The 12,607-nt window shown below is 28.8% G+C and overlaps 1 protein-coding gene across 18 annotated transcripts in view; it reads right to left on the bottom strand.

The window, feature by feature from the left end:
• Nucleotides 1–664: 664 nt before the first annotated feature.
• LOC130441064 (protein argonaute-2) overlaps nt 665–12,607 on the bottom strand; it is a 32,349-nt gene continuing 20,406 nt past the window's right edge. For 13 of the 18 annotated variants that reach the window (XM_056774576.1, XM_056774579.1, XM_056774568.1 and 10 more), the window contains 5 exons: nt 12,362–12,578; nt 12,045–12,142; nt 11,472–11,675; nt 11,147–11,346; nt 665–10,015 (listed from right to left, as the gene is read on the bottom strand). In XM_056774576.1, coding sequence (XP_056630554.1) covers nt 9,889–10,015; nt 11,147–11,346; nt 11,472–11,675; nt 12,045–12,142; nt 12,362–12,578 — 846 coding nt within the window. In that variant the 3' untranslated portion in view covers nt 665–9,888. The remainder of the gene's footprint in view (nt 10,016–11,146; nt 11,347–11,471; nt 11,676–12,044; nt 12,143–12,361; nt 12,579–12,607) is intronic. The other 5 variants (XM_056774581.1, XM_056774574.1, XM_056774573.1 and 2 more) reach the window with 1 other exon arrangement.

Here is a 12,607-nt window from a genome sequence, read left to right on the forward strand (position 1 = left end):
ATACTCTTAAGGGACTAGTACCGGTTATAAGGGTAAAAAATGACGCATACTTAAAGATTTTTTTCTTGTTTTGTTTATTATAATTCCATATAAAACTTTTGTTTTATTATTTTTTGATAATAAAGTATTACATAAAAGATTTTTTCAATTTTTTTTTCAACATCATATTATAGAAGACGCCAAAGTTGGGACTGCGAAAATGTTAACCTCCCACAGATAATCTCGAATTTTTGAGACTTTTAGCGTCAGGTTATTTTCCACCACTGTCAAATATCCTATCATCTAAAATGGTAAATTTGAGATAGAAATTGTAACTTTCTATAAAAAAATAATCCAAACGTCATTTCCAACCCCATTAACTAGCAACGTCAAACTATAGATAAAAATTATTTTTAACTCTAATGGTAATTTTACAATTTCTTTTCAATTAAAAATAAAAAATCTGATTCCTATCTTCATTAATAATATTATTTTGTCAATATAAGAGGGCGGAAAATATAAATTAAAATTTCATAAATTCGAAAATTGTTATACGAATTTGTGACCAACGCATCCTTTGCCTATAGAGTTGTTAAAAAAAGTTTTTATAGTATAAATAGATTTGAAACAATGATATTGTTTGATAAATCGGTTGATGAGGGTAAATAAAAATAAAACAGACATGTAACGGATAACTAATTAATAATTTAATTAAAATACAATCTTGAATTATAAAGCCCTAACAAAAAATCTAATATAAATATTCTCAATATTAATTGATTTCTAAGAGTAAAAAAGTAATTCGAAAACACAAGCAGCAAACTAGGATACCAATGAAATTATTAAAATTACCCCGTTTTATTTTATGATATGCAGAAAAGACGACTAAATATATTTATAACCTATGTTTGCGAATCTTTTTATAATTTTTTTGCACCAACTTATGGAGTGTACCGTAACAAAAATTAATAATAAAAACATAATACCACTTAATAACAACTAGCTAAAATAGTTGGCAAAAATATTTCCTATACTAAATTTATAGTAACAAACAATTGTAAAATAATTTGTACAACCATATATATTATTTTAAAATAGTTTACAGATTGTCATAAATATATGAATCCAACAAAATATATTTGTTAAACAATTCGAGCAAGTCTAGAGTTGCAGTAATTTGAAGTTATTCTACTGGAAAAGTGGTTGACATGATATCTCAAGTTGGAATATTTTTAAAAAATTCGAAATGGTCAAAGAATAATTGATATTTCATATCGACGCCATTTTGTGATTTTTTTGCTAAGGTAAATGCGATAGCTACATCCTTACAGATTAAGAATTTTTCAATTTTTTTTATTCCAGATCACTACAAGAGCTGGAATCATGTTAAGGGTGCACCGTTGTTTTGTAGCCCTCATTTTACTGGCCTGTAATTTATTGAAATTCTGATTTTCTTTTACATTTTTTTTTTTATATTCTTAAAAAGTCAATACATATCATATTAAAAAATGGATAGTAAAAATGTTTCTCATTTTTTTCACGTTATTTTCAAAAATGCCTAAAATTTAATGTTCTAGATCAGAATATCCCCTTAAACCATATTTAATTTCCACTATTTAGTTTGACTTATAGTCAAAAATAAAATATTTCTTCAAGATCTAGTCATTAGTATTGTAAATCTCCAACAGAATATACACGGACGACGCAATTAAAGTGGTAGGATATAGTAACGGTAATAAGCCAATTACTCTTAGTTCAAAGAACAGTTACAAACAAACCCACATACAGGTAAAGCTAATAAAAGCGTATTAAAAATGTTAACGGTTCCAATTAATTTTGACTAGAAATTTACCTCTTTCATTCACCCTATTTTTGAAAAATATTCAATTTCCAATCTTTAAAAATATTTGTTATATTTCATTTGCAAAAAACAACGAATATAGTAAAAAAAAAGAAAGTTTCCTGGACACTTGAATTGGTTTGGGCGGTAAACTAAAAACAACTATCCTACTTTTATTTACTTTTGGTATTATTGGTCCTTATATATATTTTATCTTAATTAAACGTTTCGCTACTGGTATTTTTATATACACTTATAAACATAGTTCGTTTACGTCTACTCCACATAATGTAGAAGTTCTGCAGCTAAATTTCATGCTCGACAGAATAATGTACAGGTGTTTTTAATGAATGAAATTATAATAATTTTATAAAGGTCTAATTACAATTGTTTGTTACTATCGCAAGTCGAATGTAATAAATGGATTTTTCAAAAAAATTAAAAACTTATATCTAATAATGGCAATTCGTTTGGTTTGGTTTTAAAGGGCATCGGGAATCATTTGAGCGTATTTGTTTCGTCACTTTTCAAAATTATAATTAAAAAATGAAAACAAAAACATTGACTAGTTTTATAAATTGGACTCGTAATAGCACATTTCAGATATTTTTTTTGTAGATAGATAGAAATGTTCATAAATCCATTTCACTGGATTACATTATAAAAAAAATCAACTTGTTGACTAGATTATCAAGAAAATAATAGAATATATAATTTCACAGAATCAGCAAATTAATTTAAACCCACACATTTTGACTTATCAAAGCTTTGACGTACGATGTACATGATATGATTTCAACAATTTATGTACAAGTTTTCTGGATTACTTTATTACTTTATGGTAACCACATAAATATTAAGAGGAGAACGACGAATGGAAACAAATTTCAATGGAGTATCGCGTGGTATAAGAAGAGGGCTTGTTCTATTTTATTCTCATGTATCTTCTTTAGTATTGGCCAACTACTATGTGGTTATCCTTCTGCTTAGGCGTGATGGGAATAGCCTGTCGATGATTGCCTTACTTTCTGATTTTTTCTTTTCGATGTTGAACTGATTAGAGATTGAACTCAGATCGTCTTGGTTAGCAGACATCATTCTGTTTGACCAAGAAAGAACACGTCGGTTATTTGATTTTGTAGGTATTCGAACGTTGGTAAAAACATAAATAGTTGAGAAAACATTCAAACAACTAACACATTTTTGTACTCTTCAGGGGAAAAATTAAAATAAAAAATAATTTTATTCTTATTATAGTTGCAATTGTGTATATAACTGAATATAATAAAAAGTTATCAATTACATAATAATTATATGTAAATTGTATATAATAAAAAATATGTGTAAAAAGTGATATTTAGAAAATTAATACCATAAACAATAATAGATGTATGTGGTTGTTTTGATGTTGATTTCTTAAAAAAATTTAATGAAACATCATTAAAATGAAAAATGACATAACAAGTGTTACTCGAAAATTCAATTTAAAAAATCCATTCAAATTACCATCGCATTGCTAAAATATTATTATCTAATATGCTTATGATACGTAAAATTTTTCCGTTATATTTCCTCCACATAAGGTTATCCCGGCTTATTTTTTTTCTTAAAAACTAGATACATTCTCGGCATTATTCATATCCTATGTCAATGACGGTCACAAAAAAAAACAATAAAAAATTGCATAAATATCATAGAGAATTTTGTGAGATAGAGGAAAATTATAAGATTCGAGATCATTCAAGAACAATTCATCACCCTATCCCCATTTTAGGTGTAATTAAGCGTATTTCGACGGAATAAGTGTGAAAATTTCTACACAAATGTTCCCTCACAATGATTTTTAATATTATTTGGCAACATCACACTTGAATATATAAACCAGTATCGCATCAATATTGACAGATTATGAAAATAGGCTGTCGATATAAGGATTAAACTTTATCATTTCTCCACAAAAAGGCTTAAAAAGTACAGTGAACTTCACAATTATATATTTTCCAACCCTTTAGAGAACTATGCGAAGCCAAAAATAATAATGAAAACTACTGGTTAAATTTCTGTGTAAATATATAAAGATCATCTGTTTATACTTTTCATATTGATCAGATCATTTATAAACATCCAAACTGTTTGAACATAAGGGACAATAACCAGAGATTACAGGCAACTTGGAAATACCTTCTTTAACCACTTCGCATCAAGACTGAATAAGAAGATGCACAGATTATATAAACAACAAACTGGCTTCAAAGTTGTTTAAAATCTTTGCATCACGGTTGCTAGAGTATCTGTGGGTTAATTTTGTACTAGATAATATATTGAACAAAACCCCATTAACGGTGTGTATCCAGAATATTTTCAATTTATTTTGACAGAAATTTTGTTTAGTAATATTTTTAAAAATAAACAATTTAATCGATAATGCATGATACTTTGAAGTTCACTGCGCCCATTAGCAACAATTTAATTTACAAAATCGACGTCCCATTTTTCTCAACCCATAAAAAAATTTGTTGCAATCGAAGAATAAATTCGATAAATTTGTAATAGTAAAATCTTATAATAAAGTAATTCGCGTGCTATCATTCTTTTAAAAAATGGAATTCATCAACTACGTACTGACTAAACAAATGAATTTCATTTTATCTTTTAAAATGTTAACACGACGTCATCGACCAAGGACGCCTATATACTAACATCTTTGTTATTTAGGTAGGTATGCCTTTCTAAACTTAATACAATAAATTATTAAGATCCACTTTACAACAGTTATAGTACAATGTGGTTTATTAAAATTAACAGAAAATGTTTTTTCGATATATATTATCACAATTATCCACATATTGAAACATTATATATTACAATGTCAAACATGCTTTTAATAATTGGAAATTGGAAATTTCTCATCATCATAGATTTTCACTGAGCCGCAGTTTAATTATTATCAGAAGAAGGTAACAGGTATCAATGAGCACTAAAAAATATTTGATTTTTGAACTCTAACGTCAGATTTCTAATTCAAACTCTTAATCAATATTCTTTATATGTTTATTCATCCTGACTTTTAAGGAAGAATAAACCTAGAAATAGGCCATATTGAAGGTCATACTATTATCAAAGCATCTCCTACATCATCGGTTCAAATCTGATCTGGAAATACATTTATGGTAGCATGCACCTAAAAGACTTTTAGAAGGGAAGAGAATTTGAAACTTGAATATTGTTAAGTCTATCGTATATATGATTTGAAGTCTGAAAATTCTCAGTGAATTTATGATGATCTAGCAGTAACTGACGATTTAAGTGATGTGAGGAAGAAGCAGAAACTCCTAATCATCTAATTGTGAAGTTCCTCACCATTGCAAGTACACGCAAACAACGTTTTTGACAGCACTTATACTGGCGTTTATTGGATATTTAGAAATGGTAGGCGAGCTAGAGGTAGAAAGGAATATAATAGACCTTAGACTTCGCATAACGTCCCATAAAAATACATGATTAGTTTGAATTTTTAATATTCAGAGAATATGTCATAGGTCACAACTTTCGTATTTTGAGAAATTTAATTTGTAAATGTTGGTGCTAACTTCAACTAACAAAACAGGTAAGTTTTAAACCTAATTATTGTTGCTTTATGTTTCACGTGAATATGCATCGATGCAACATCGCAATCAGACCATGTTGTGAAATCTACCTGTCTTTGATATAAAAGTTGATGGCTAAGTCATGAGATCAATTTACAAAGGATTGAGATAATATATAAAGAAAAAACATTTCTGCTTTTATTGTGCTTTTGGAATGTCGTCTAAACTTTTTTAGTTTGATTATTGTCTAGACTGTCTGAAATATACTGAATCCGTCCAAGATTTGGTAACTTAAAGCCCGAAATGTTTGTCTTCTAATAATAAGGAAAGAACCAACAGTAGATTTAGTTTAATTTTTTTTGTGTAAATAATAAAGAAAAAAGACGTCTACAGTTAGCTCTCATAAAATTTGTAAGACAGACTTTAGATAAATCTAAATTTGTATACTTTTTTAAAAATATAAATTCGGTTTAGTACAAAAATATAGACAATCTCAAGTTATTTAGGTCCGCGTTAATTTGTAATAAAATCCAGGAAAGATTCTGTATATTTTTTCTCTATTACTAACAGTTATTGTTTAATTATTTTTTTTTCTTTCAAAGTACTTGAATTGATAACGATATGAATAAATAATATGTAATATCGAGATTTTCTTAATAAATTTGAATGACTCTTTCGAGAATTACCTCAAGTAATGTGTTTAAGCACCAAATATTCATCATTATTTGATATTAGGGACTAAGATTTGTTGTCACTTAAAAAGAAATATACATCAATCAACAACTGCACACAATTTTCTATTAGAAAAACGTAACCATCCCCATAAATAATAACCAGATTTTGAGACTATACAGAACAAAATAAAGTACCCATTTAATAGTACATTAAATTTTCTCCAATATTTTTCTTATGAGAAACCTATCAAAGTTGACAAGTAATTTTTGTTTAATCTGAAAAATTTTTAAATTATAAAATGGCAGAATACCAAGTTCTTTAAAAGAATACCTGAGTTACTTCTCAATGTTTTCGAAAATCTTCCTACCGGGCAGTTTTCATAGTTACCATATTTGGCAATAACTGAAATTTTCTTAATAGAAGGGGCTCAAGAAATCAATAGAAAACTAATGAAAAAAAAAGGAAGGGCAAGCAAAAGAATATGAATTTAAAAATTAATATAACTCTTTTAATGTACCATTAGATCTGAGTTAATGGTTTAAAAGGAGCCACAATAATAAAACTAATACAAATTTTAGCTAATAAAAAACAGGTCAAAGACATTTTCAACACTTTGATATTTAAAGGAGGCTTTACACGCTATGATAAGCTGTAGCAACTTATCGTAAAGATAAGATTGTTACAATTTATCGTTGTGAAAGATTGTTACAACTTCTCGAAATTTTATGAACTCTATAGAAGTTTTACATGTTTGTGGCTCGTTAAGATCGAAGAATAAAAAAGACCTATTGATCTAGTTAAAAAGTTCAAGGAGTTTGATCAGTCGGGAGATAAAAACACTGTTGTGAAAAAAAAATAATATGTTACAGTGTATAAGAAAGAACTTTTGAAAGTTGAAAGTGACAAAAAATCATTACAATTCATCGTAGCGTGTAAACAGAGCTCGAGACTTACGATTTGTTAGAGAAATAAATCGACTAATCACATTGTTTTGATTTATCGTAGCGTATGAAGCCCCCTTTAAGCTGAAAAGAGTTAATCAGAATTAAGAGTTACATAAGAAACGATTTTATCAAGAGAAAGTTTCAGGTATATAGGAATCTTTTAAAAATGAAATAAGGATAGAATTCATATACAAATAAAACATGCAAAATACGATAAAAAAGTTGGCACAAAAAAACAAAAATATATAAAGTAGTGGTGACTTATAGCGCTGAGATTTCGAATCCAATAAGAAAAAGAAAACAAATTAAGTACATTCGAGAGAAAGATATAGGTACTACTGGCAAAATCAGGAGAGGGAGAAATGTGAATAATGAATTATAAACATGTGCAAAAAATCATGCAGAGGAAGTTCATAAAAATACTCATACTGGGCTGGTACAGCCACGTTAATATGAAAAGTAAAGAGAATACACTATTGAAATAACAGAATTAACACCAGCGTAAAAAACAAATACAAAGAGGAAAGTAAAACACAAATGGTTGTGGCAGATAATAGCAGAAAAAACTAATCCAAATTAGGATCTAGATAAATGATTGATTCCTATACAACAAAAGGATTAAAGAGAGGTTGAGCCTACATACAGTTGTCATGGGGAATGTATAGTCATATATATGTAATAATGAACACGTTCTATGGAAATGTATCATTTTATAATTTATTCATTGTCATGTCACTAAAAAATAGGTATTTAACTTCGATATTATTTTGTGATCTTGGTTAATATTTATAGGGAAATTTTTTTCTTGGAATAAAATTTACACACGAATATTATAACCTATGCTATAACAGCTTATGATTGGCTGCAACAATGTTAAAATCTACAAACAGTATTTGGTAATCGCAAGAACAAATAAAATTTGTTATGATTATATAAAGTACTGAAATTTTCCAAAAAAGTAAATCGAGTAACTAAAAAATTTATTTTGTTTTTTCCCTTTGCTAAGTATTTTTTAAAAAGGCACATTATTGGTTCACGATTTTCACAGCTGCCCGATAGCTAATCTTTAATAAATAATATTTTGTGCTTTCTTCAACCCTCCAGTCTTTTTACGGCACCCTGATAATTATTTTTGACATCCAAAGAGCCCATTACCAAGTTTCTGTTTGCAGAAGTAACTTGAAAGACTTAACTAAGTTTAAAGCTTCATTTGACAAGCAGTTCACCTGCCGTTTTGGAATTATTGTTGAGTGTATTAAGAGATAGCTCGCACAGACCAATCTATCTAGAATTTTTCACAAGAAAAAACTTTTGCTAAGGCGACTTATATCAATCAGTAAATATAAATGAGTTAAGGAGAAAACACAAAGGTTGAGCGATTGTGAATAAAAAATTGATCCTTATCGGACATCGGACAATTTTAGACATCAAGACTAAGAGAATCTTTATACTCTGATGGAGCTGAAAATTCAAACAGAGATGAAAGTCATTTTGTTAGAGTTGAAGATCAAGCGCTTCTACAATAAGACCTATTAAATTATATAGATTTTATTTCTTACTTCTGGTTTTCTGAACTACAAGCAAATTAGTGTTTCTCTTGAAATTTGACTAAAATTGTATTATTCCTAGAAATTTTTTCAAAAGAGAGTATATTATACAAATTTTCTTATGAAGCGGTTTGAATAAGATAATTTTAGACAATTATTATGAAGTTATGGAACGAAATTCAACTATATTCAACGAATTTTTTTAATTTCGACATGTACAGTGAAATAATTACAAAGTAGATCTTTTGGAACGATTCAAATTGCTACCAAAAATGGTAATTTAGCATATTTAATAAAACTGTGCAGTATTTTGGAATCTTATAATAAAAGCAATTTTTTTCTTTAATGCTGAGATGTGAAAAGTATTATCAATTCTAGAATGATTGGACCTAGAAAAAAATATTAATACTAATTATAAATATAATTGAACAATTAACGATTGAAATGTTTTCACACCAGGTTTTTTTTGGTAAAAACAAGAGTTACCAACAGCTTTGGTATTACTGGAATATACATGATACATAAACATGTAAAAAGGAAAAAAATCATAGGTGAATCCATAATATTTATAAAATACATTCGGTGAATGTAAGCACACACATACAACTATTAATCTAACAAATTAGAAAGTATTTATTAAAAATGAGGAAGTGATAAAAAAATCACATTTTAAATATATTCTTATTTGTTCGATTAAAGATTACCCTTGATTAACAAGCTGCTGTTTAGTGCTGCATTAGCAAAATCAATTACATCAACACAATTCTATAAGTAGATAGAAAGTGTTCCAAATTTAATTATAAAAAAAGCTCAAATTTCAGATACGTACCAAATACTCCATAAATTCTTGATATTTATTACCTTTGAATAAAATTATAAAAAAGTGATCCAATATTGGTGTATCATTTTGGTCTCATTTCTTGAATAAATATTGTGTTAACCAGTGAATTTGATATCTATTGTCACTGGTTGGATCAAAGGTAATAGATCAAAGTATGGTACATCTGATATAATTAAAATGATAAAACAGTACTTCAAGTTAATGCTCTATTCTCTCACAATTTTAGATAAATATATATAAATAATAAAAATGATCAAAATTTTAAAACTTATGGAGAAAATTTGGAACACTATTAATTAGATGGAAGTTGAAACAATGATGAAAAAAGAAATATATAAATATTACGTAAATATTTGTAACCCTCCGTTTGATTACCACACTTAATACATACAATACGATTTGGTAAAAAAAATCAATTCAATGTGGTTTGAATACATAAATTACACTATTCGAAAATTTGGCATGGATCACCTCTCTAGGCAAAATACATAACTTTTTTGGTATCTGCATGTACCGTTATGGCTCTCGCCATCGCCCCTGGCGTTCTGTCTTCAGATGAACCTGACTGATGAGACCCTTCACCGCTGCAACAAACACTCTCTCTATTAATAAAAAAAAAACAATAATATAAAGGAATAACACGATTGAAAAATATGCAATTAACAAATAGTAAAATAAGCAGAACTATTCAAGAAACTACCTGCAGAATAATACATTATCTTAAGAGAAGCCATTCAGTAATTTTTGTCTTATTAAACAATCTATTAACTATCAACACTTAAAATCATGATAATGAACAAAAGTGGAATTTTTCATTTGATTTGAATAATGTCAGGCATTAATCAATAAAAGTTTTTTATCGAGAAAAACGGAGTGAGTTTGTATAATAAAAATGGTTTCATTTTCAATTACAACGCGTAATACTGAAAAAAAGATCGGAAAATTCACTCCCGAGAATATCGTAGTGATTATGATCGTGAAAGAAGAGAACTGGGACAGTTTCGTCGATGACCAAATCACACCAATCAACAGCTGAAAATATTACAACACAATGAAGGAACATAGCAAACACAAAGTGAAGAATATCCATTCTGTGGAATGATAACGCGGGTCCAGGATGGGAACCTCAAAGAGGTTTAGATTAAAGAGGAAAGGTGTTATTGGGTCGTACAAGTACCGCCCCACACACCTGTTACTCTCGTATAGCCTCTGATGGTGCAGGTGCACATTTTCTTCCTATTTGCATAAAAAAAACATAGTTTAGAGCATAAAAATCGCATGATCATAGGGCAGCACTACGGTTTCAATGACTGATTTTTGTTACATTCTACATAGATGTTTTACGTTTTTTTCTAAAAGTTCGTCATCTCCTGTCTTGCCCTTCTTTTATAGCCACTTTGAAGCCTAAGTTGGTATGGGCTAAAAAACAGTACGAAAATTCTGGAGGAAATGGAAGTATTTGCCGTGAATAAACGTAGAAGAGGACGTGGAACCTCAATCCAACGCCTGATAAACCATATGGAGGAAGAAAAATAATTCATCACATGCATATAAACATTTATTTGTTCTCTTCAATCATTATCAAACACAAAGGCCAATGTTTGATTTAGCACAAGAATTACAGCAAAGAGTAATTTGAGAAAAATAAAATAGGTTCTCACTCAATAAGATTTATAAATATTATATTGCATTTTTAATTACTTAAATACAAGAAAAAAAAAATATTTACATACCTGTCGTGTTCCTTTTCCACTAGATGATAACGTGCTCTAAACGCTACCAAGTGTGCGTAATAAGCAGGTGCGGGAATTGATACTGATCTAGTACATCTAACGTATGTATGACATAACTGATATGTCAAACATTGTAACTCATCAGAGTCTAAATGGGAATCATCCCATAAGACGTGGTAATGTGACGGCCTTGATGTACCCTGCATTAGAAAATATTCATTACACTTTGTTTTTTCGACATTCATAATATTTTTTAAATCGGAAAAAAATGAGACATTCCAAAAATGAGACATTCGTTAATAAAAATGTAATTTATCAGTCTTACCTGGATACCTTGGTGACTACAAAGGTAAAAATCAAATTCTGTTGGATGTGTAATACCGACATCGACAGTTGTTCCTGCAGGAATGTTACCACTCTTGCCACTCTGTTCCTTTTTGTCCGAACAGAAAAGTCTTGTGTGATGCCTTTTTTGTACTACAATGAACGTTATACCTGGTTTATAATCCGATTCTAATTTTATACAAGCCTAAAACAAATATAAATATTTTATTAGGAATGCTGTTAAAGCTAATTTTATTTTCAAAACTGTTGTACAAAACAGATTTAAGTTAATGTTATATTAAGATTTTAGAGCCATTAATTTTTCTATCTTGTAATTGATTTAGATGACATTTTTTGCCACTGTTTGTGGTTTAAAGTTCTTTGGAACATTTATTTTCACTTTTTCGTATTTTGGAAGTTTTATTGAAATGTATGTGGTTTCTAGCCCTTTTTGTAAAATGTTTTTTTCCAGTTCTATCTTAATGTCTTATATACATTATTTTTAAGTTGTTTCAAGTTATTGTTTATATTTCCTTTCATCTCATGTATTATTGAAAATAGAAACAACACTTACCTCTCGAATAGCAGTAAGTTCATGTTGCAATAGTTGCAGGAATTGTCCTTCGGAAACACCATCTCTATATAAAATAATACGATGCGGTTTATAACCACCTGCAAATAATTTAAAAAATCATAATTCGTTTTGAAAAGTCATCATTAAGTGATAGCTAATATTTACAAACAATAATTAACATTATCTTCACTTGTATACTTATTGCTATTACTAAATTTTATTTAAATTAACTAGAGTTGTTGAAAGTGCACATATTTCTTATCTAAACAAAAAAATCATCTATGATATCAATGTGTTATGTGATAATGATTACACACCTGTCGATTTATAAAACATAATAAGGAGCTCTCTGACCATCGAACTCAATTCTTGTATAATTTCTTGTCGATGCTGCTGCACTCTTACTGTAGCTGCATACCTTGATGGGTGGGCATCCATAGAACCAACAACAGCTGCAATCGATGGCTTTTTGTTGTCACCAGCAGGCGGATGAGTGACGTCGGCGCCAAGGAAAATGACGGGTTCGTTAAAAATCTAAACGAAACATATGAACATTTTTTAGA

This window comes from Diorhabda sublineata, chromosome 3 (genome assembly GCF_026230105.1).
Source record: "Diorhabda sublineata isolate icDioSubl1.1 chromosome 3, icDioSubl1.1, whole genome shotgun sequence".
Lineage (NCBI taxonomy): Eukaryota > Metazoa > Arthropoda > Insecta > Coleoptera > Chrysomelidae > Diorhabda > Diorhabda sublineata.